This window comes from Mandrillus leucophaeus, unplaced genomic scaffold (assembly GCF_000951045.1).
Source record: "Mandrillus leucophaeus isolate KB7577 unplaced genomic scaffold, Mleu.le_1.0 Scaffold23, whole genome shotgun sequence".
Classification (NCBI taxonomy): domain Eukaryota; kingdom Metazoa; phylum Chordata; class Mammalia; order Primates; family Cercopithecidae; genus Mandrillus; species Mandrillus leucophaeus.
In genome coordinates, this window is record NW_012102365.1 from 53,529 (window position 1) to 76,872 (window position 23,344).

General features: G+C 55.4%; 2 protein-coding genes and 1 pseudogene across 6 annotated transcripts in view; 2 read left to right on the forward strand and 1 right to left on the reverse strand.

Moving 5' to 3' along the window:
- Window positions 1-14,377, forward strand: part of SEPN1 (selenoprotein N, 1) — an 18,043-nt gene extending 3,666 nt beyond the window's left edge. The window contains 10 exon segments of the mRNA XM_011981614.1: window positions 1,387-1,520; window positions 4,749-4,958; window positions 5,195-5,319; window positions 5,853-5,990; window positions 7,595-7,676; window positions 7,831-8,019; window positions 8,813-8,918; window positions 10,059-10,171; window positions 10,256-10,357; window positions 11,692-14,377. Of these exon segments, the coding sequence (XP_011837004.1) occupies window positions 1,387-1,520; window positions 4,749-4,958; window positions 5,195-5,319; window positions 5,853-5,990; window positions 7,595-7,676; window positions 7,831-8,019; window positions 8,813-8,918; window positions 10,059-10,171; window positions 10,256-10,357; window positions 11,692-11,862 (1,370 nt within the window). The 3' untranslated portion in view covers window positions 11,863-14,377.
- Window positions 14,378-16,088: 1,711 nt separating this feature from the next.
- The window catches only part of MTFR1L (mitochondrial fission regulator 1-like), a 13,244-nt gene continuing 5,988 nt past the window's right edge, over window positions 16,089-23,344 (forward strand). For 2 of the 4 annotated variants that reach the window (XM_011981609.1, XM_011981612.1), the window contains exons 1-5: window positions 16,089-16,201; window positions 18,725-18,834; window positions 19,348-19,452; window positions 22,324-22,433; window positions 22,639-22,850. In XM_011981609.1, the coding sequence (XP_011836999.1) occupies window positions 18,820-18,834; window positions 19,348-19,452; window positions 22,324-22,433; window positions 22,639-22,850 (442 nt within the window). In that variant the 5' untranslated portion in view covers window positions 16,089-16,201; window positions 18,725-18,819. Of the gene's footprint in view, window positions 16,202-16,364; window positions 16,586-16,977; window positions 17,153-18,724; window positions 18,835-19,347; window positions 19,453-22,323; window positions 22,434-22,638; window positions 22,851-23,344 lie in introns of those variants that run through there. The other 2 variants (XM_011981611.1, XM_011981610.1) reach the window with 2 other exon arrangements.
- On the reverse strand, window positions 16,152-18,459 carry LOC105540864 (annotated as a pseudogene). The gene has a single exon (XR_001006267.1). The product of XR_001006267.1 is annotated as an uncharacterized LOC105540864 (transcript).

Sequence of the window (23,344 nt, forward strand, 5' to 3'; positions counted from 1 at the left end):
GGCTAGTTTTTTGTATTTTTAGTAGAGACGGGGTTTCACCATGTTAGCCAGGATGGTCTTGATCTCCTGACCTCGTGATCCACCCGCCTCGGCCACCCAAAGTGCTGGGATTACAGGCGTGAGCCACCGCGCCCGGCCTGGGATGGGGTTTCATCATGTTGGTCATGAACTGGTCTTGAACTCCTAACCTCAGGTGATCCGCCAGCTTCGGCTTCCCAAAGTGCTGGGATTACAGGCATGAGCTGCCTTGGGAATCATTATTACTAATATTTATCTGTGATATCAGTAAAATAATTGAATAAGCAAGGCCGACTAATAACCCTGCATATTCCTGTTGCTCCCTTCTTCTTGGGTTTCTAGATTGCGTTTTGGAAAGTTTTATTGCATTGACTTACAAATATAGAAATAAGTGATGCTTCAGAATAGGGATTTGCATCAGGAGCAGCAGGGAGCGCTTGTTAAAAGGGCAGTTTCCAGACTCCCACCCCTGCAGATTCTGATTCAGTAGGTCTGAGGTGGGTTGTGAGCATCTGTAGTTTAAAGGCATCCTGGGTGATTTTGAGGACTTCTGGTTGAGAACGGCTTTAATGCATCGTTCAGCCTGCTAGCCATTCAGTCAGCAAATGCCAGGCATCATCTCTGTACCACTACCCTGCCCTGAGAGGGCAGACAGGACAGGACCCACCCCCACCCCCCACCGGCTTCATTTTGTTACTGGTGACTATTACTCACCCCTTTTGAAATAGGCGTCATTTCTCCCTTAGCCCTTCAAAATGAATCCTTCCACACTGGGAAGGTTACAGACTTGCCAGATCTCTGAGCAGGAAAAGATCCAAGAAATAAAATCTAGCCACTGCCAGTCCAGCCCCTCCTGCAGCCGGGGCAGTTCCCCTTCCTTCCAAAACAGTAGGGGAAAGTGGGTCTCCTCACTCCCAAACCAGTGCTCTCCCTATGACACCAAAGAGCCTGTTTCTGTTTCTTGCTTCATTCATTACTCTAGTTCCCTTGACTGAGTTCCTCTCAGTCCCAGAAGACCCAGAAAAGGGTCATGGTTGGTCATGGGTTTCAAGTAAAACAGGCCTGGGTTTCAATCTCGATTCCTCCACCATCTAGCTATGTAACCTGGGGAAGGGACTTTACCTCTCTGAACCTTCACTTTCTTATTTGTCAAATGGAGTTGGTAATGTCATTATCTACCTCCCTGGGCTATCCTGAAACTAAAATGTGATACACTGGTTGTTACTTTGGTGATTGTTAACTGTTAACACCCCAGCTACCCCCACCCCGTGCCTGGCTGCGTTAATCACCAGCTAGTGTGGATGACCAGGGAGAGCTGAGCTCTGCAGCGTTAAGGGCAGTGCTCCTCCGATGATCTGTGTCTCATAGGGTCAACTCCTGCGGCCAGCTACGAGGAGGAGGAGTTGCCCCCTGACCCTAGCGAGGAGACACTCACCATAGAAGCCCGATTCCAGCCTCTGCTCCCGGAGACCATGACCAAAAGCAAAGATGGCTTCCTAGGGGTGAGTAGGGGACCACAGGCAGTGGGATCATCTGTGTGCATCCGTCTCCTGAGGATGAGTTTCTGCTCCATTCATCTTTCTTTCCTCTGCCCTCTGTGTGCCCACTGGAGCCAGGCCCCATGCCAGGCCCTGGAGGTCCATGTGGCTGTGATGTCGTCCCTGCTGTCCAGGCATATAGCCTGCTGGGGGAGCAGGAGAGAGAAGCATTAGTCTTCACCCCAGATGGGGGAATCTGGGATGACTTCCTAGAGGAAGTGACATCTGGTAGACTGCAGGAAGAGGATGAGGAGGGCTCAGCAGGGTGACTGGGCGCAGGTGGGGGGTCTCGGAGGAAGCAGCAGTGCAGTAGAGACCCTGTTAGTGCAGCTGTCCCACATACTATGGTGATTACTTCCCGTACATCCATCTCTTCCCCATAGGGTATAGCCTGATACCTGCCTCCTGATAGGTACTCTGTTGAACTCTGATGATCTAGACCTGAGGTTTGGTCCCTAGCAGAGGGCTGTGGGGTGGGGAGGGCACCTGAGAAGGTGGAGGCAGGAGGTGGATAGATGTTCTCCTTGCCAGCCCCTCCCCAGCCCGAGGCCCTTTGGACAGGGTCCTGAGCGCATTGCAGGATGAAGCTGCCTCAGCCCCTGCCTGCCCTTTTGCACTGTCTCCCACTCTCTCCTCCCCTCTGTGGGCTTCCTCTGTTCCAACCACACCAGACTTCCTTCCTTCCAAATGCCCAGGCTTTCTTCCAACTAGGAGCCTTCTCACACGCGGTTCCCCGTGCCAGGAACGCTGCCTCTCTGTGCCCAGCCCACACCGACCCAGCCTTTTCATCTCAGCCAACGCCCCTTCAGTACGAACAGAGGCCTGAAGGCAGGAGTGCCAGGCTGGTCACCGAGGCCAGGCGGCTGGTGTGGCTGGGCCCAGGAGGCATGCAGGACCCACGCAGGGGCATCCTGGTCAGTGTGGCCAGGAGAGAAGGTGCCAGACCCCACCAAGGGCCTTGTTGCCTGCCTTTGGCCTTCATTCTGTGGCGGCTGAACACCAAGCAGATTTTAAATAAGACAGCCTCCTCATGAGACCTGGGCTTTCCAGGCCAGGGATGGGGCATGGGAAGAATGGGGAGAAATGGAGGCAAGAAGACCAGTTCTGGACGGGCGAGGGAGAGGAGATGGAGGGTAAGGGCAGCCTGGAGAATGCTGGGGAAGGAGGAAAGGGCAGGGAGCGGCTCCTCATGGACAATGGGTGGGCAGGAGTTGGATGACTCAAGCTTCTGGCTGGTGACCAGGGGCATGGTGGGCTGCTCGCCCAGACGGGAACTGTAGCGGGGGAGGGAGAAGGGGGCAGAGAATGAGGTCAGTCTGCACATGTTGAAGTTGAGTTCCCCAGGGGATGTTGGATGTCCGCTGCCCAGCAGCAGCCCCTTGGCAGTGCCCAACTCTAGAGCCTGGCGGCCACATGGCAAAAGAAACTCGGGAATGACCATGAGGCTGGTGCCTGTGGCGGAATTGCCACCTGGCCCAGCCCAGGGAAGCAGTGCTGGGGAGCCCCTTTCTTTCTTTCTTTTTTTTTTTTGGAGACGGAGTGTCACTCTGTCGCCCAGGCTAGAGTGCAGTGGCACGATCTCAGCTCACTGCAAGCTCCACCTCCCGGGTTCAAGCAATTCTGCCTCAGCCTCCCAAGTAGCTGGGACTACAGGTGTCTGCCACCACGCCTGGCTAATTTCTTTGTATTTTTAGTAGAGACAGGATTTCACCATGTTGGCCAGGCCAGGATGGTCTCGATCTCCTGATTGATCCTCCCCCCTCGGCCTCCCAAAGTGCTGGGATTATAGGCGTGAGCCACCGCGCCCGGCTGGGAGCCGCTTTCTTAACCTCATCGCTGCAGGTTCAGGCAGGGACGGGAATTCCAAGGAGGAGCTCACAGGGAAGGGCACTGCCCATTTTGGTTCCTGTTTACTTGCCATCTCCCACTATAAGTTCCAAGAAGACAGGCTGCACAGTGTACTCTGAGAGAAACTTCCTATACATTAGGTGCAGAAAACATTTTGTGGAATGAACAAATGAATAAACGTGTTCTTCTCAGCCAAGGAGAGAGAGTGCAGCAGATAGGCAGGAGTCCAGGAAGTGGTCGAAACGGCTCTGACCTTCCACAGAAGGAGGTGGGGAACCCATCTCTACGGGTTTGGCAGTGATGGGCTGATCTGAGCAGATGAGTCCCCACAGACAGCAAGAACTGGGGTGAGGCAGGAACAGCACCCCCAGCCCTGGCCCCCGAGCAGAGCCCCACCGAGCCCAGCACCCATCTCTGGCAGGTCCCCTGCAGGGGGTGGCCAGCCTACAAGCAGGACCCAGCAGGGCGGGCTCGGCCTGGCCCCGCATAGCCAGCTCTGCCTTGAGAACTGCCTGTTCAATCTCTCTCTATGGGAGCTCCCTGCACTGCTTTCCTCCCACCTCCCACCAAGCCTGAGCTCCTGCTGCCAGGGAGGTGGGGACAGGAGAGGGAACCTGCTGTTCCTCAAACGCTGGCTGATGTGTAGACAGCTCTGTGGTCTCTGAGCGTCCTCTTCAAGCCATCAGCTTGTCAGAGGCGAGGCAGGTCACTGATGAGGACTCAGGCTTAGGGAAGGCCTTTTGCCCAAGGTGGGACAGTCTGTACTTAAGGCAGGGCCCTTCTGGGGGAGGCCTTCCTTCCCACTCCCTGTGGTCTCATCCTGCTCTTGACCCTAGAGATCTCACCTCAAACATGATTGGCCACCACCCTCATCGGACTTAGCTCCAAACCGAAATCCTGAGCTGGCCAGTGGGACATTAGTCCCTGGGAGGAGACTTGGAGAGGAGACTGGGGAGGGAGAGCAGGGCTGCTGGAAGGCTGGGGAAGCCAGGCAGGGTGGTGGCTCCCAAGGCTGGCCCATGGGCTTATGCATAGGAGGGAGGCGGGATGGTATGAGGCACAGAGTCCCACCACCCCCCTTCCAACCCTGCCTTTGAGCGAGCTGCTCTGGCCTGGGCTGCGCCTGGGTGAGCTGCAGAGGCACTGGAGCAGGGAGAGGAGCCTCTCTCTGGTGGGATATTGCTAAGCTTGTGGCCATCACTGGGGCAGGAAACTGCCTGGGATCCATCTGCTCCCTTGGTGTGGGCTGGCTCAGGGCTTGAGGGAGACCTCCACCCATGTGGGACACGAGGCCCCGGAGTCATGGTTCTTAGATATCTGGAGCTTCGCTTTCCTCTGCCCCAGGTTTCCCGCCTCGCCCTGTCCGGCCTCCGAAACTGGACGGCCGCAGCCTCGCCAAGTGCAGTGTTTTCCGCCCGCCACTTCCAGCCCTTCCTTCCCCCGCCAGGCCAGGAGCTGGGCGAGCCCTGGTGGATCATCCCCAGTGAGTTGAGCGTGTTCACTGGCTACCTATCCAACAACCGCTTCTATCCGCCGCCGCCCAAGGGCAAGGAGGTGAGGACAGCCGGGGCGCGACCTGAGGCCCTCTGCCCCAGCCCAGGAGTGACCACCCCTCTGTTTGCGCCTGGACCCCAGTGCCAGGCCTGCCCCACCTGCTCTCCTGCCTCCCTCTGGACCTGCCTCTTCCCCCATGGGGCCCCTGGGCCTTTGGGTCTGGGCTGACCCCCACCCCAGCGGATCCAGGCTCAGCGGGACCCAGCAAGCCAACACATGCCTCCCACCGCCCCCAGGTCATCATCCACCGGCTCCTGAGCATGTTCCACCCTCGGCCCTTTGTGAAGACCCGCTTTGCCCCTCAGGGGGCTGTGGCCTGCCTGACTGCCATCAGTGACTTCTACTACACCGTGATGTTCCGGTGAGTGGGCCACACAGGCCAGCCGGGAGCTTCCGGGAGGCACAGCCGGTTTAGCGCCCAGAGGGGAGGGCCTGGCCTGAGCCCCCCAACTCTGTCTCTCCTCCCCCTGCCATCTCGGGGAAGCAGCTTTGGCTCTCTGAGCCTCAGTGTTCTCACCTGTGGATCGGGGTGCTGATGACTTCCTCGTAGGGCATGTAAGGGTTCCGAAAGAAAAAGCTGTGGAACTTGCTTGGCACAGGGCTGGTAGCCATGGCTGTGCCATCCACACAGAAGTGGGAAGGACATCCAGTCACACATGCCCTCCAGAAGCTGTGGGGGCTCAGGGAGGGAGTCCAGGCAGGGCTTCTGGAGGAGGGACATGTGACCTGGGCCTCGAAGGACAAGCAGCATTTGGAGGGCCTCGCTGCTGCCCCCTGGCCCATCCACCTCCGCCCACACACTCAGCCTCCTCTCCCTGATGAGTCTGGCCAAGGCTTCCCGGGCTCCTGGGGAGAAGGTGGGCAGCTCTGGTGCAGGAGATTCCCTTCACACAGGATCCACGCCGAGTTCCAGCTCAGTGAGCCGCCCGACTTCCCCTTCTGGTTCTCCCCGGGTCAGTTCACCGGCCACATCATCCTCTCCAAAGACGCCACCCACGTGCGTGACTTCCGGCTCTTCGTGCCCAACCACAGGTGGGAGCTTGACCTCGGCCCAGCCTTGGCTCCCTCCTACAGCTTGTCCTGCTCCCCAGCTCCAGGAGCCTAGGGGCCGCTTCTGTCTCTGCCCCTTCCTTTGCTCCCCAGAGCCCATCTCATGGGGCTGGCATGGGAGGAGGCGGCATGAGGCAGGCAAGAGGATGAGCTGATCACCCACCAGCTCTTCCCAGGCACCCCGTGGCCTGGCCCTCCACCTCTGTGCCTGGGACCCAGTGCAGCAGCCCATAGACTCTTCCTGAAGCTGGGCCTCCCCGCCCTCACACTGCTGACAGGCCCTAGTCAGCGCTGTAATCGCAGCCTGTGCATGCCACCAAGGGGAAGGCCGGCAGCTAGGCAGGGACCCAGCTGTGGGGTCCAGGAAGGCTTCTCAGAAGAAGAAGGTCATCTCAGCAGAGACAAGGTGCTCTGAGGGTTTCGCTAGGCAGAGGAACAGCACATGCAAAGGCCGAGGGCAGGCCCTCCACTGCTGCAGAGCCCCGGAGAGGCTTCCGGGACAGTGCTGCACCAGCTACCTGCCTGCCTCACCTCCTCAGGGCTGGCCACCTGTCAGCAGAGTAGAGGACCCAGGAGGCCCTGGCTTCAAGTCTGTCCAGATTCCTAACTGATAGCAAGTGGCCACCTAGTGGGCCTGAGTGACCGCTCTACAGGGACAAGGCCTGGCTGGGAGCCAGGAGGTCTGCAGTTACGTCTCAACTGTGGCACCCACTGGCCGTGTGGCTGTGGGCAAGGCCCTGGCCCTCTGTAGGCCTGTTTCCTCATCTGCCAGATGGGAGACTGACTCCTGGCCTATTTCACCCACAGGGCAGGTGTGAGAGGATGGTTGGGATGACATGGGAGGAGAAAATTGCCCCTAGGAGTGGGGATGGCTTCCCTCCCTCCCCAGGGTGGGCAGAGCAGGGGCTTCCCAGTCAAAGTACCAGCCCTTGGGCTGGGCACATCTGCCTCCAGCCCGGGGTTATTGAGGAGGGGGGCCTGGACTGTATGGGACAGAAGGAGAGAGGCAGTGACCAGCTCCAGGACCAGCTGCTCCTGGGCTCATGTCTGAGGACCAGGCATCAGGGACTGCTGACCCCCGGGGGGTACCTAGCTCTGCCCTCTGCACCACCTGCTGTGGAGGTGGTGGTTTGTCAGTGCTGGGGCTCCCCCGTGCGGCGGACCTGCAGATTGCACTGCTCGGCTCAGATTTCCTGCTGCCCACCAGAGGCCTGTGCAGGGACCACGGTGCTCACTTTCATTCCTGCCCCACCCTGTGACCCACCGTGAGGCACTGGCCGTCTCTCTGCCTCGAAGAGTCCTGGAGAATACACGGGCCATGGCTGTGCAGGCCCTTTGTGGATTGTGAGGGGCAGGGCCGGCGGACGGTGAAGTGGCTCCAGTGCCTTAGGAAGGGGCAGCCTGGTGGAGAGAGGGCCAGAACTCTGCAGCCAGAATCCCAGTGGCTCTGAGAGCAGGTGTTCACCTTGAGAAGCCTCAGTGTCCTCATCTGGAAAATGGAGACAGTTGCAGGTATTATGTGAGATAAAGTGTGACACAGATAATGGGCTTTGATGATGGTGTCACTCTGCCCTGGCCATCCCCAGGTCTCTGAATGTGGACATGGAGTGGCTTTATGGGGCCAGTGAAAGCAGCAACATGGAGGTGGACATCGGCTACATACCCCAGGTGAGCGCACAGGAGGCTCCCATCCAGGTGGGCCCGCTGCAGGGCCCTGCCCTTCCTCTGCAATGAGTGGAGCATCTTGGAGGGTCTCTCAGGGAGCCCCTGAGAATTCTTGCCCATCTCTGAGCCTTCCCCCCACCACTGACCTCTGGCCCAGATGGAGCTGGAGGCCATGGGCCCCTCAGTGCCCTCGGTGATCCTGGATGAGGATGGCAGCGTGATCGACAGCCACCTGCCCTCGGGGGAGTCCCTGCAGTTTGTGTTTGAGGAGATCAAGTGGCAGCAGGAGCTGAGCTGGGAGGAGGCTGCCCGGCGCCTGGAGGTGGCCATGTACCCCTTCAAGAAGGTGAGGCTGGGCGGGGTGAAGGCCAGGGTCAGGCTGCATGGGCAGAGGCTGGGAGCTGTGGAGCAGCAGCTGGGCACAGGTGCTGGCGTGTGTTCAGGGCTTGCTACTGAGGCTGTCTCACTGTTGTGCCCAGCGTGTGCCAGTGGGGCTTCCCTGCTGCCATTTGGAACTTAGAGGAAGAGGCCAGGTGCAATGGCTCATGCCTATAATCCAAAACTTTGGGAGGCTGAGGCGGAGAATCACTTGTGGCCAGGAGTTCAAGAGCAGTCTGGGCAACATAGCGAGACTCTATATCTACAAAAAATTTTTTTAATTACCTGGGGGTGGTGTTAGCACGCACCTGTAGTACTAAACCTTTCGGGAGGCCGAGGCAGGAGGACTGCTTGAGCCCAGGAGTTCAAGGCTGCAATGAGCTATGATTGCACCACTGCACTACAGCCTGGGCAACAGAGTGAGACTCCATCTCAAAGAAAAAATAAATGAAAGTAATAATAATAAATAGAACTTGGAGGAGACATCCATCCCCTGGCTCAGCAGCACCCCCTTCACACACACATACAAACACACTAACATATATACACACACACATATACACACATATATACAAACATACACAAACATATACCTACACATGCAAATGTACATATACACAAACATGTACACACACAGATATGCTTACACACAAACTCAAATGTATACACACACACATACTTGCACACACTACAGACTCACAGCCCGAGTGGGACCCTGGCCGCTTTGATGATGGCTTCTCTCTGTCTCGGCGTGGCCCCAGGTCTCCTACTTGCCGTTCACTGAGGCCTTCGACCGAGCCAAGGCTGAGAACAAGCTGGTGCACTCGATCCTGCTGTGGGGGGCCCTGGACGACCAGTCCTGCTGAGGTGAGGGGCCCGGCTGAATCTAAGGGGAGCAGGGGGAAAAGTCTACACCTTGTTGGGTACCGGAGACTCTGAAACCAATGGGACTCTCCTGTTGAGTCATGAGGGCCCCAGGGACTGCCCAGGGTAGGGGTGTGGGGTGGGGGACTGCCCAGGGTAGGGGCGTGGGGTGAGGGCCTGGGAGTTTCTGTGCTGAGCCCAGTGGGAGCTACCAGATGCTGAAGAAAGGGCCCTGGCAGGCTGGGTTCAAACTCAGCCATTGTCAGCTCGGTAACCTTGACCAAGTGTCTTCCCCTCCCCGAGCCTCAGTTTTCTCAATAGTAAGAAGGGATAATACACTTACGTCTGAGAGCTGTGGACATGGGGGTGAAAGTGCTGCATACACTGTGAAGTCTAAGTGTATATACACTTATATACATGTAAGAGGGAAAATCAGGCCAGAGGCTGGTCTTGCGTTAATTTATTCAGAAAATTCACCAGAGACCTCCTAGATGCAGCGTTCTTTGGATGGGCACAAAGATGAATGAAACAGTGCCCCGCCCTCACCCTGTCAGCCATCAGTGTAGCAGTGGGCTGGGTGCTGGCGTCCCACAGTGAGGAAGTCAGAAAGGGTCCCTGCCCTCAAAGGGGGAGACACAGTGCAAAGGCAGACACCGAATGAGTCAGTACAAGCACGGTGGGTGTTCTACAGGGGACAGTCCAGAGTGGCACCAGAGTGTATAACGGGGGGTCAAGGCAGGCTTTGTGAAGACAGTGATATTTACGCTGAGACTCTGGAGGATGAGTAGGAGTTTGTCAAGTGACCGGATGGAGTGTTCCAGGTAGAGGAACAGCCTGTGCAAAGGCCCTGGGACACAGAACGTTCACTGGATTTAAGAAGCTGTCACTGTCTGCAAGTCCCTGGGGCCAGGTAGAACCCCTAACCCTAATCTCAGCCCAGGATGCGGGTGTATTATGGATGTTAATTCCAACTACCATTTATTCAGTACCTACTCTGCCTCAGGCTCTTTGAATCTGTTATTTCACTTGGGTGCAGAGACTGTTCTGCAGCGCGTGAGGTCTCCCCAAAGCAAGATTGCACCCCAGCAAGATGTGGGGGTGCCTCACACTTCTGTCTTCCAGCTTTTTCCTCTTCCTGCACAGGTTCAGGGCGGACTCTCCGGGAGACTGTCCTGGAAAGTTCGCCCATCCTCACCCTGCTCAACGAGAGCTTCATCAGCACCTGGTCCCTGGTGAAGGAGCTGGAGGAGCTGCAGGTGAGCCGGTGGGTGGGCAGGAACAGGAGCCTCCCGAACAGTGGTGGGGGCCACGGCATCAGGAGTATGCAACTGTCCCCACAGAACAACCAGGAGAACCTGTCCCATCAGAAGCTGGCTGGCCTGCACCTGGAGAAGTACAGCTTCCCAGTGGAGATGATGATCTGCCTGCCCAATGGCACCGTGGTAGGCACCCTCACCCAGACCCCACGGGGCCCAGGGAGCAACCAGCAGGGGGCCTGGATGTGCAGGCTTCATCGGGTTTCGGGTCTGGCCCTGCTACTTCCTGGCTGCAAAGCCTCAAGCTGGTCTCTTACCCAGTCTAAGCCTCAGTTGTCCCCATGTAGAAACAGGAATCGTGATGCAGGTGTTGGTCATCGGGGGCTGTACAGCAGCGAGCATAGTCCCGAGGCAGAGTCAGCACCTGGCTAGAAACACGGCCTGGAGGGGAAGGCTTGCCTTGGACCATGGCAGCCAGTCCTGGGATGGAAGGGGAGGGAGTAGCCGGACCTTGTGACAGAGAAGACCAGGAGAGGGCCCTGAGCCAAGGTTCAAGACCCCACCTCTCCCTAAGGGCCCTTAGCACTCAGCAAGTCTTCTCACGGGGGCCTCACAGCAGCTTTGGGAGACGGATAATCATGAATGCCCATTTTATAAACAAGGAAAGAGGCCTAGAAAAGTTCAGAGACTGGACAAATGTTGCAGTTAATTAAGTGCAGCTGGCTTTGAACCAAGGCCTGCCCTCGAGCCTCAGATCTCCAGCTCTTCTGATCAAAGCGACCCCTTATCCTTTAAGTCCCAAGGCATGGTTAGTGTGGGACCCAGGGCCGTAGGAGGAGGTCAGCTTCCTCAGGATCTTAGGACGGGAGCAGGTCAGGAGCAGGGGCTGGCACGGGCGAGGTGTCCAGTGAGGGCTCGGTGCAAAGGAAGGGGCACCAGGCAGAAGGCATCGGCTGTCCCAGGCACAGGGTGATGAGATGGTGTCGGGGAACTGCTTGGGAGAACCAGGCCTCCTACTCATATGAATGTTGGTTGAATGCTGATTCATTCGTCTGTTCATCTGCTGGGCACCTACTCTGTGCCAGGCACAAAGATAAAGACATGGCCCTGTGCTGAAAGAGCTCACTGTCTGGAGCGAGAGGCCAAAGGAGAGGCCCGTGGTGCGTGAGGCCCCAGTGAGAGAAGTGAGCACGGAGTTCAGGATGGAGTCCGGGGCCACAGGAACAGAGGAGAGAGGTCATTTCGGGGGGCGGAGGCAGAGGGCTAGTGAAGAGGTGATGTTGGAAAGTGTTGGGTTTTCACCTGGTAGGCAAGGCAGGGAGGTGCCCCTCGTCAGACACAGGGTGATGAGGTGGTGTCGGGTGCTGGCGAGGGCTTACGGCAGCACTGCCTGCCCACCATCACCTCAGACAAGGACAGTCAAGGCCTGATAGCGTCCCTGCTTCTCCCCACAGAGCAGAGGGCACGGGGAGCCTGGGGGCCCCCTCCATCCCACTCTCCTCACCCAGCCCTTCTCCCAGGTCCACCACATCAATGCCAACTACTTCTTGGACATCACCTCCATGAAGCCCGAGGAAGTCGAGAGCCATCTCTTCAGCTTCTCATCCACCTTTGAAGACCCATCCACGGCCACCTACATGCAGTTCCTGAAGGAGGGACTCCGGCGTGGCCTGCCCCTCCTCCAGCCCTAGAGTGCCTGCGGGGCCGGACGGGATCTGATGCACAGGCCCCCGCGCCCCAGAGCCAGAGTGTTCCTCAGCCCGTTTCAGACTGCAGATGCCGCCCACTCCCACCCCACTCCTAGGCTGCCTTGGGGGGTACAAGCTCCACTGAGGGTGGCCATCACAGCCTTGGCTCCATGGTGGCGGGTAGACAAGGGGTGCCTGGGCTGGCTGGGCAGAGGAACCTCTAGCTCTGACTGTCACTCTCCGCTCTCCCTACCCATTTGGCTCTGGAAAGCTGCTTGGCACCCCCAGATCAGGGCCTGGGTGAACTCTCTGGACCTCTTCCAGTGAGCCGCACAGTCTAGGCCCTTGTTGGGTGAAGAATGGAAGGAGGAGCAGGCTGGGAAGACAGGGCCACCACCCTCTCCTTGCTTTCAGCCCTTCCCACAGGAAACATCCAGAAGCCCCAGCCAGGAGGGGCCAGGCTTCCAAGGCGGCTCTCCTGTTTATCTAGAGCCTTCGTTCCTGGCCATACCCTGGGCTGCCCTCCTGTGCCTGATGTCCCCAGCTGGGGTCGGTCTCAGCAGGAGCCAGTCTTCTGGAGCCTCTGGGCAGAACCCTCCATTGAAGCGGAAATCAGACTGGACCCCCTGCGGCTTCCCTGACCACGCCACTGACCAGATGTCTGGGGAAGTTTACTGTGAAGGGGCTTCTGCCTTTAGCAATGGGGCACACTAAGGGGGTTCCTGAGGCCTAGAGCCAAAGCACTCCCACCACCTACCTTAGCACAGGGTCTCCGCAGGACTGCGGGAGCCAGCGCTTCTGCCGCCCCTCCTGCCCCTCAGACCTCGCATCCACAGAAGCACAGCCCGGCCAAAGACCACAGCCTTCTCCAGAGCCGGCGCTGTCCGGCAACCAGGGGTGCCCCAGGCTAGCTCTTCTACCACTGGGGCACCACGGACTCCCCTTGGCCACTCTTGGGATTTTGGTCCACGTCCTGAGCCACTGACCACGGCCAGTCTTTCTTTTTATATGTGCAGAAAAGTGTTTTTATACAAACTTTCTCATGGTTTGTAGGTATTTTTTTATAACCCCAGTGTTGAGGAGAAAGGAGGGGCAGTGGCTTCCCCAGCAGCAGCCCCATGATGGCTGAATCCGAAATCCTCGATGGGTCCAGCTTGATGTCTTTGCAGCTGCACCTATGGGAAGAAATCGTCCTCTCTTCCTTCTTCTCTTCAGCTTTTTAAAAACAGTCCTCAGAGGATCCACCACCCCCCAGCACTGTCCCATCCTCTCCATGCAGGCCCACGGGTGCACCTGCACTCTTTCATTAAGGCCTTGAAGTCAGGCTGCCCCCTCCCCAGCCCCCAGTTCTCTCCCCACCCCCTCACCCCACCCGGGGCTCACTCTTAAACCTGGCAGCGGAGGAAGGAAGGCAGACATCTCTGCAGCCACTCCTGGGCCTTCTATTCGTCGAGTTACCCCGCTTGCCTTGGGCGTGTTCACTGAGCCTTCCCCAGCCAGTCTTGTTCTGAGTTTTGTTTTGTATTGTTTTGAGATGGAATCTTGCTCTGTCACTCAGGCTGGAGTGCTATGGCGCGATCTTGGCTCGCTGCAACCCCCCCAGCCCCGGTTCAAGCAATTCTGCCTCAGCCCCCCGAGTAGCTGGGATTACAGGGGCACGCCACCACACCCGGCTAATTTTTGTATTTTTAGTAGAGATGGGGTTTCACCATATTTGTCAGGCTGGTCTGGAACTCCTGAACTCAGGTGATCCACCCGCTTCAGCCTCCCAAATTGCTGTAATTACAGGCGTGAGCCACACGCCCAACCTTGTTCTTAATTTTGTGTTATCCAATCATTGCTAATGTTACATGCACTTTCTCACTTAATCCTCACGACAAGCTTTTGAGGCAGATGCTCATTATTCCCATCTTGATGAAACTTGAGTCTCAGGGAGGTGAAGTGACTTGCCCAGGGTCACTCAGCCAGGTAGAGTTCAGATTCAAACCCACATGTGGCTCCAAAGCCTGCGTCTGGATTTGGGGGTGTTTTTTGGCACAGCACCATCGCCTCTCTCCCTGCCTGTTTTCCCCAAAATGGAAAGGAAGGCCTTTTAAACCAGAGTGTCTCACTCCCCTCCGACCTCCAGGCCAGGCATGAGCCAGCCAGCTCAGCCAGGCTCCCTGTGTCCTGAGAGGAAGTGCCCCCATCCCCCATACCCCTTACGGGGAGGGAGGGCACCTGATGTTCTCTGCGCCTCCCCCATCCTGTCAGGGACTGGTGGGAGGGCAGGGGAGCCCACGCGAACCCTTCTCCCGCTGCTCTGGGAGAGTCAGTTCCGCATTGAGCCAGCCTGGTCCCATGGAAAATGCTGGTGGCCTGCGCTTTCTGAGGCCTCATCTGATGCCTCTGTAGTTCCTGTCCCCCACCAGGCCTTGAGGCTCAGGGTAGGAGAGGGCCCCTGGCTGCCCTCCTGTCACTCCTCTGCCACTTCCCTCCCCTGTCCTCAACCTGCCCTGTAATAAAATTAGAGAAGACTGACTAGAGTGGTTCTAAGTGCTTTTCCTTTGAGTGGCATGTTCAGCTCTGTCCTTCCATGCGGCGGCTCCCTCCTGGGGTGGACTTGGCTGGAATGCTTTCAGGGACTATCTTACCTATCGAGGGCTTGAGTGACTTGCCCAAAATAAGTTTGTGATAGAACAAGTGGTAGGACTTACTGTTTTGAGAATCTGGTGCTCTCTGTTGAGAAAGATCTGGAAGTTGTCTTAGAAGCGGAACCTGAGACAGGCATGAAGTGATTTTTTTTTTTTTTTTTTTTTTGGTGGGGTGGGGAGTGTACTTCCAGAAAAACCTGTAAAAGAAGGAGGGAAGCAGAAGAGGAAAAGGAAAAATGCTGAGCAGGAACAGTCTCAGCCCAGCCTTGGCCTGACCCACAGTGGAAGAGCTGTGAGGCATAAACCACACTGCAGAGTTGAACTGGCCTTTTGGGCCTTGTATCAGTCATTGGCTTGGGAGGTGAAGGAAATTCCCAGGTAGGGGGCTCCATTCTTCCTGCAAGGGGATCTGAGTGGGACAGCAAATCAGCATCTACACCCAGGACAGACAGCCAGCGTGAACTTGCATGATCCGCCATCGCACAAGAGGGGAAAGTAATGATTAAAACACAATGTGCCATCCTGGAAAGAGGGCTGGACCTGGGAGTCAGTCTTCAGCATTTGAGATATGGTGGAGATAGGGTGGATGACCTCTGAGGTCTCTTGCCAGGACCAGTTACATAATTTTGCAGAGCCCAGTGCAAAATGAAAACACAAGACCCCCTGTTAGAAAATTAATCATTTCAAGACGGCAACAGCAGAGTACTAAACCAGGTACAGCAGAGTACTAAACCAGGTACAGGGTTCTGAGCATGGGGCCCTTTGTGACTGCATGGGCTGGTCACCCATGAAACCAACTCTGTCTCTGGCAGAGGGGATTGCAGGCTTTGGGACCAAGGAACTCCAGCCTGGGAGCCAGGCACAGCCTGAGGCTGTGCTGAAAGCAGAGGAGGAAATGTCACCCAGGAACTGCATGCCACAGACCAGGACAGTGAGGGCTGGAGCACAAAGAGGGAATGGGTTCGTGAGCCTGGAAGGAATGTGGCTCTTCCCACAGTGCCTCTGGGGTCTTGTGCATCAAGTACCCATCTAATGAGCAAACTCACTGAATATACCATGTGTGTGAGAGAGAGAGAGGAGAGAGAGGAGAGAGAGAGAGTGAGAGAGAGAGACAGAGACAGAGACAGAGAGACAGAGACTAAAATAGAAGAAAGCTGCAAAGTGCTGGAGGGCAGGAGTCAGAGGAGAAAGAGGCCCATTCTGCCCATTCTTGCTGGAAAGAGGCTTTGCAGAGGGGCTTGCCTGGGAACCATGAACTGCAAAGGGGGCCAGGGTGAGGATTCTGAAGTTTGCCCTAGGGGTAGGAGCATATTTTAGGGGATGAGCGACACATCCCTCGGCTTCCAGAAGTCGTATGGGGCTAAACGTGGAGAGTAACAAGCAGGGAGACGCGACGAATATCAGGCTCAGGGATCTCCAAACGCAGCCACCTCCTCCCGGGGACACAGACCCCGCGGGGACACAGTCTCGACAGACGGGGAGTGTGCTCCGCGGGATCTGAGCGAGCCCCCGCCAGCGCCCCGCCCACTCGGGGGCCACCCTCCTCTTGCCACCCGGCTGGACCCGCCTCCCGACGGTGCGCGGAGGTGCGGCTCGGTGCGCAGCTGCGGAGGATCGCTTCCGGGGGGCGGGTCAGCGGAAGTGAGGGCGGTAGCCCACGGTGGAAGGAGGGGCAGTGAGGTGAGAGAGTCCCGGAGCCCGAGACTGAGGTGAGAAAGGTTCTAGGGCGGCGTGGAGACGGGAGCGCGGCCTTCCAGCCCGTTAGTAGACTGGGTCTAGGTGCCAGGCGCTGTGCGGAGCTCGCGGCTCCTGTTCCCGCGCGAGTTCTCGCGGGAGCCGCTGGTGTCCGTTTCACTTGGCCCGGGGGAAACTGAGTCCCCGAAGGGTAGTTGCTCGTCGGAGTCCCCCAGCAAACAGTGACCAAGCCAGACCTGAGACTTCTAGTTTCGGCTTCGCTGCTTGACGGGCCGGGCTGTCCCGCCGCGCATTCTGTGACCTGGCCGTGGCTCGGAGGCTTCCGCGCACTCTGGTCCAGGCCTGTGGGTCCAAGGGCCGCTGGGCAGGCGGCGAGGACTTGGCCGACCTTGGTCCAGGTCGGGGCGGCTGCCGCGGGCTAGGGGCGGCGCGCCCTGACCGGTCCCCGCAGGGAGAGGGTCCACGCGGGTCTCCGGGCGCTGCTGCGAGCGGCAAAGTTTCACTGAGCGCGGCGGCCTCCGTGGGGTCCCCCGGGACCAGGGGTGCTGAGCGGGGCCCTGCGCTGGAGGAGCTCCCGGTCTCCTGAGGGGGACGCCTGTCAATAGACAGCAACGGCAGCCTCAGTGACAAAACCCACCGGTGCTGCCAGAGAACGGGGGAAGATCTTCTAGCCACTGACACTTGGGGGCGGGGTGACAGCTGAGTTGGTGTTCTCCTTCATTCGGTTAGTTCAGCGCGTTGAAGCGCTCACTGTGTCCTAGGCAGACACCGTGCTGTGCACGGGGATCACAGTTACCTAGTTCCTCTCGCGAGGACTCCGAGGGACAGGCAGGGTGCTGCGGAGCGCACAGGAAAGGACCTGACCCTGTCGCAGGGAAGGAAGGTGATGCTTGAGCTGAGCTCTGAGGAATGAAGAAGAATGAGCTCGGCGAAGGGGGTGCTGGTGTTTGATGCAGGGCTCAGAGGTGGCCCCAGTGTTGGGGGTTGAGGGCCAGTGTGACTGGAGGGCAAGGGGGAGAGCAGGAGGGCTGGCTGCGAAATGTGCAGGCCTTGGTACTCAGTGTGGTCTAGAGAGGGCAGAGAAAGATGGGTTTGGGACTGATTGTGGATTTTATCCTGTGTTGGCTTTAGTAAGCCAGTTTTAAACGGAAGAGCGATGTGATTAACAGTGTGTTTGGGAAGGATTCCTCTGGCTGTGTGTGAGGGTTAGGCCCAGCTGGGTCTTTGGAGGTAAAGTCGGAGAGAAAGTGGCAGTAAGCACTGTTAGTGCAATTCGTGGCCGACACGGACATTCAGCACAGAGCCTGGCACACAGAGGGACTCTGATAATAAAGGCTTGAACTGAGCCGAGAAGATGGAGCCCAGGCAGGAGGTGGCAGGACCTGGACCAGGCTTTGGGTGCTTTCCACTGGCATGACCATTGAGTGACCTTAGACAAGTGCCTTCCCCTCTCCAACTTCCTTTCCCCATGTGTATCGTAAAGTGAGTGACACCTCCTCTTCTATGGGTAGAAGAGGGGACCCTCCATGGGAGGTCTCCAGAAAGAGCTGCTTTGTCAGTCTAGTCTGTCCCCCGTTCAGAGCCTGTCCAGGGCTCCCCAGTGACCTCTCACCCGGACCCCATGACTTGACCCCTACTTTAGTAGCTTTATCATGCTCTGCTCCTCTTTCCACATCCTTCACCCTCCTGTGCTGGACCTGTGCTCTTGCTGTTTTGTCTTCATTTCCTACTCCCTCGAAACTCACTACAGGGCACTAGGGCCAGAGCTCTGACCTCATCTGGCCACCTGCCTAGTGATTTTCAGCCTTTGCTAGAAGTACGTATTCATGTCCTATCACTCTGCTGGACAGCGAGTTCCTCGAGAGCATGACTGTGTCTTACTCCCCCCATAGCCCCTACAGTGCCCAGCACAAGGCCTGGCACAAGGGAGTACTGTTGGTGTTTGATGAACAAGTGAATGAACGAGCACACTGCATCTGCTCACCATGCAAGAACTGCTATGAAGAGCAGTCAGATGTCACCTCACCCATCTGTGTCATGTTTTAATAGTTCATTAAGCACTCAACCCCATTTCACTCATTCACCCTTAAGGTAGCCTCCAGTGGCAGCTTATCCTGTCCACTTTTTCCAGATGGAAAAACCAATGTTCAGCAAAGTTAAATAACTTGCCTGTAGCTACACAGCCAGGAGGTGGCTGAGCCAGGATAAACTTTTTTGGCTCTTTTCCTCTATAGCTCGGGAGACTGAGATTGGCAAGAGCTGGTGTTTGTTCTCCTATTTTCTCTGATCTCTCCCCTTGCAAGGGCCCAGGAGTGCTTTTACATCTCATCTTCAAGAATGAATCCTGGGCTTGGATAGTACCTATAACGTGGCTCGATGAGCTTTCTAGCTACCAAAGGGTTCTATTTGCATCTTCAGAGAAGTCTTGGTGTTAGTCATGGCTCTGCAGGGCCTGGTTTTGTGGGGCTTGTGTGGTGACCATTGAATCCCCACTGTGGGGGGTTGTTTCACAAGAGGGAAATCTGGTGTTCCTCCAGATGGCCTGATATGAAGGAGTCACGCCTCCCACCTCCTGGAGCTGCCCTGTGGCTGCCTTGTCCTTCAAGTGCAGGAGCTGGTTCACGTGTTGGGAATGGAAGCCACTGTGGTAAGGGGCATTCCTACGGCAGGGGTACGGTGCGGGAAGGTTGGGTGCTGGGCCTGCTGAGGTACAGTATAAGGTTCTGAGACTCTCCAATTGAGCACTCCTTTCTCCAGAGGCCTGGAATTGGAGCAAGGCCACCATTTCACTCCCTCCCCCTAAGAAGAACCAACTATGATCCTGGGGCACTTCAGAAGTCAGTGTATGTCTGCCTTTCTGTACAGAGGGCTGGAAGGAAAGCATAGATAATCTCTACACTTAGCTACTTCCTCTTCCCTTCACTGACCCTCCCAACATTGACTGCCTTAGCAGCAGCAGGTATTCCCTTGGGTGGCTGGCCAGGGTGTAGGCTGGCAACTGGGGAACCTGCTCTCACTATAATTGAGAGTTGACTTGCCCCTAGAGTGTGCCCTGTCCCTAGGTTTGTGGAATTCAGTCTCCCTGCTAGAGAGGAGAGGACAGGGACGGTAGTTGGATTCAGTCTCTGAGGTTGTGACTGTCTCTCTTTCTTTGCTCCAGACCATACCAATCTGGCAAAACAAGCCGCATGGGGCTGCTCGAAGTGTAGTAAGAAGAATTGGGACCAACCTACCCTTGAAGCCGTGTCCCCGGGCGTCCTTCGAGGTGAGTATGTTGGAAGGGCAGGAGGGTAGAGGCTCAGAGTGCTGCTTCTGTGCCCCAAACCCCTTGGTACTGCCCAAGTAGGCTGTTTCCTGGTCACTTTTCATTCTGCTATGAAATATTTGTTAAATGCTTATAATAGATCCTGGTCACTGTGCCTTCCTGAGTGCATACAAACCTGTGACCACAAGGAACCTGATAGGTCTCCACATGGGACAGTGAGTGTTGTGATTTTTGAGTTGAACTCTGCTTTTCTTCACCAGCCCTAAGAATTGGCCATGTCGCCAGTATTTTTATTTATTTTATTAATTTTTTAGATGAGGTCTCCCTATGTTGCCCAGGCTAAGTCTTAAACTCCTGGGCTCAAGCAGTCCTCCTGCCTCAGCTTCCCATGTAGCTGGGATTACAGGCACAAGCCAAGCTCCACTATTTTTTTTTTTTTTTTTTGAGACGGAGCCTCGCTCTGCCGCCCAGGCTGGAGTGCAGTGGCCAGATCTCAGCTCACTGCAAGCTCCGCCTCCCGGGTTCACGCCATTCTCCTGCCTCAGCCTCCCGAGTAGCTGGGACTACAGGCGCCCGCCACCTCGCCCGGCTAGTTTTCTGTATTTCTTAGTAGAGACGGGGTTTCACCGTGTCAGCCAGGATGGTCTCGATCTCCTGACATCGTGATCCACCCGTCTCGGCCTCCCAAAGTGCTGGGATTACAGGCTTGAGCCACCGCGCCCGGCCACCAAGCTCCACTATTTTTAGTGTTTCTCTGAGGCCATAATTCCTCAGCCTGCTCTTTTTGGCCAATCTGGGCCTCCTTTACTGGGGTGCTTCGGTCTTACCTCTGTGTCTAGGGATCCTTTAGCACCCACTCTGCAGCAGAGATTCCTGCCTGGCCCAGGTTTCTTGAGACCCCTTCTGTGGTAGAAAGCTAAGTAGCATTTATTAGTCCCAGCTGCCTCCCTCTGGGAACTAATGGTTAAGCACCAGCCCCAAACTATGTGGTTCAGATGTGTGCATTTGGGGAGCTGGGACACAAAATAAATACTTCTGCTTTCTACCCACACAGAAGAGATAGAAATATGTGCATAAAAGGATGTGGCCCAGGTAGAAACAGAAAGGAGGGAGCCAAATCTGTATAAAAGATGCTAAGCAGCAGTCTGTAGGAACTGGATCTGGAATTAGATGAGGTGTCAGGGTTGGTATTAGGTCAGGAATGGCGTTGGAAGTATACGTGTTGCAGGGGTGGGCGGCAGGAAAAGCTGTCTCAATATTCAGATTGCCAGCTATCCAGAATTGCCTAAAGGTCCTGGGCAGGAACTGGTCCTAACTGCCTCAGAAGCATCAGGAAAAAAAAAGGGAGACAGCTAGGGAGTGTGGCTCACTCCATGGAGGCTGCCCCCACACTTGGCTGTACCCTTTGGCCAGATGCTGGCAGAGACGGTCAAGGGCACAGGCTCTCACAGAGCAGGAATATATGTGAGTAGTATTAGTAATACTAGATAACATTTACTGAGCACATACTATGTGTCAGGCCCTGTGCTGAGTACTTTGTGTTTACTCATTTAATTGCCAAGAGCAAAGGAGCATTCAGGGCTAATCAGGAAAACAAATGGAGGCTTCCGCGAATGGCCTGTTTTAGCACTAGTTCCTGGGTCAGTGGAAGTTCTCTGTGTGACCTTGGAGTATCACTTCACTCCTGGGAGTCCCAGGTTTCCTATCTGAATGCAGGAGCTATCAATCCTGGATCCATCCACCATACCAAATAATTTGTAGCAGAAACAGCTGAATTTTACTTGTATGTAGATATGCATTTATTACTATTATTAAATTACCTTAAATATTAAGGGACTCTTACCAATTTATTTTGAAAATTTAAGCACATGAAAATATTAAAATTTTGAAGAGTAAAAGGAAAATAAATTACCTATAATTACACAGTAATAATAAAGTAACTATTAATGTCTTAGTGTAGTCCTCTCTTTTTCTAGATAGATGTTTTTTAATTTGTTGTAATCATAGTCAACATGATTGAATCCTAATTTTTCACTTTACTCAACATCTCTAGGTTGTTGCTCATTTGGGTTGAGGAGCTATTTTAAGAAATCCTATTATGGTTCCTTTTGTATAATTAATTTCTTTTTATTTAAATCTAAATATATTCAAATTATCAGGTTTGTTTAAAACACCATTGCTGTGACATTGTCAATCTCAATTAGCTATACAGGATTATAAAGAGCTAGTCAGGAAAAATTTCCTATTGCTGTAACAGGTTGTTGATGACCTTGTACTTGTATTTTCACCAGAGGGCACAGTGGTTTTAGACAGTAGCCATCTCTATTAAAAGGTGACTCAGGCCTGTCCCACTGAAGACACAGAACTGTTTGTAATCACATGGACTCTCATGCATCTGGCCTCTTTTTGTTTTTATTTCGAGACAGTCTGGCTCTGTTGTCCAGGCTAGGGTGCAGTGGCGCAATCTCGGCTCACTGCAACCTCTGCCTCCCAGGTTCAAGCCATCCTCCCACCTCAGCCTCCTGAATAGCTGGGACTACAGGCATATACCACCATACCCAGATAATTTTTGTATTTTTCTTTTTGGTAGAGCAGGGTTTTGCCATGTTGCCCAGACTGATCTCAAACTCTTGGTCTCAAGCATTCTGCCTGCCTCGGCCTCCCAAATGCTGAGATTACAGGTGTGAGCCACCATGCCTGACTATCATCTGGCCTCTATTCAATGTTTTCGACCAGGAACCTTCTTCTGTCCCCTCTAGGAAGCCTTCCTGACTCCCAGTGCCAGATTAGGTACCCCTCCTGTGTATTCTGCAGTTTCTGATTGGCTTATCATGGCGCCTGTAAATGTTGATGAATTTTGCTTCTCCATAGACCCTGCCCAACATCTCTGACCTGTGTTTGAGAGATGTGCCCCCAGTCCCTACCCTGGCTGACATCGCCTGGATTGCTGCAGATGAAGAGGAGACATACGCCCGGGTCAGGTAGTTGAGGCAGTAGCTGGTCTGCTGAGGAATGGAGAACTTCCCAGAAGAGGTGGCAGGCAGCAAGGAGAGAGGAATGAGAACTGTGGGGGCTCAGAGAGGAGCAGAACCTTACTGTGCTACTCTTACAGGAGTGGGGGAAGGAACTTAGGGAGCACAGTGGCCTGCCATTCCTAACTGACCTACTTGGTTTTCCCTGGTCCAGGAGTGATACGCGCCCCCTGAGGCACACCTGGAAACCCAGCCCTCTGATTGTCATGCAGCGCAATGCCTCCGTTCCCAACCTGCGTGGGTCCGAGGAGAGGCTTCTGGCCCTGAAGAAGCCAGCCCTGCCAGCCCTAAGCCGCACCACTGAGCTGCAGGATGAGCTGAGCCACTTGCGCAGCCAGATTGCAAAGATAGTGGCAGCTGATGCAGGTAGGAGCCCCTGTGCCAGGGCAAGAACATAACAGGCTGTTCCTTTCCCCTGGCTCTTGGGCAGGATAGGGGTAAAGAAAATGGTAGTCCTTGGTTTGGAGGTACTTAGGTTCCGGGCTCTGGAGTTGTCTTGAAACCTGGCTAGCCTATAGTGCCTCTTAGATGGTTTCTACCAGCCATTTTGGGCTGAATGGTTTGGTTAGGAACAAAATCTTCACTTAACCTGTGACCCCAGGCAGTCCCTCCCTTAGCCCCAAAACTGACACCCTCTTCCAAGTGTCTTTAAGATCACATCTTACATAAGCCCACAGTAGCTTTTTTTTTTTCTCCCTCAGTCTTGCTCTGTCGCCCAGGCTGGAGTGCAGTGGCACGATCTCGGCTCACTGCAACCTCTGTCTCCCAGGGTGCAAGCGATTCTCCTGCCTCAGCCTCCTAAGTAGCTGGGACTACAGGGATGGGCCACCAGGCCTGGCTTTTTTTTTTTTTTTTTGAGG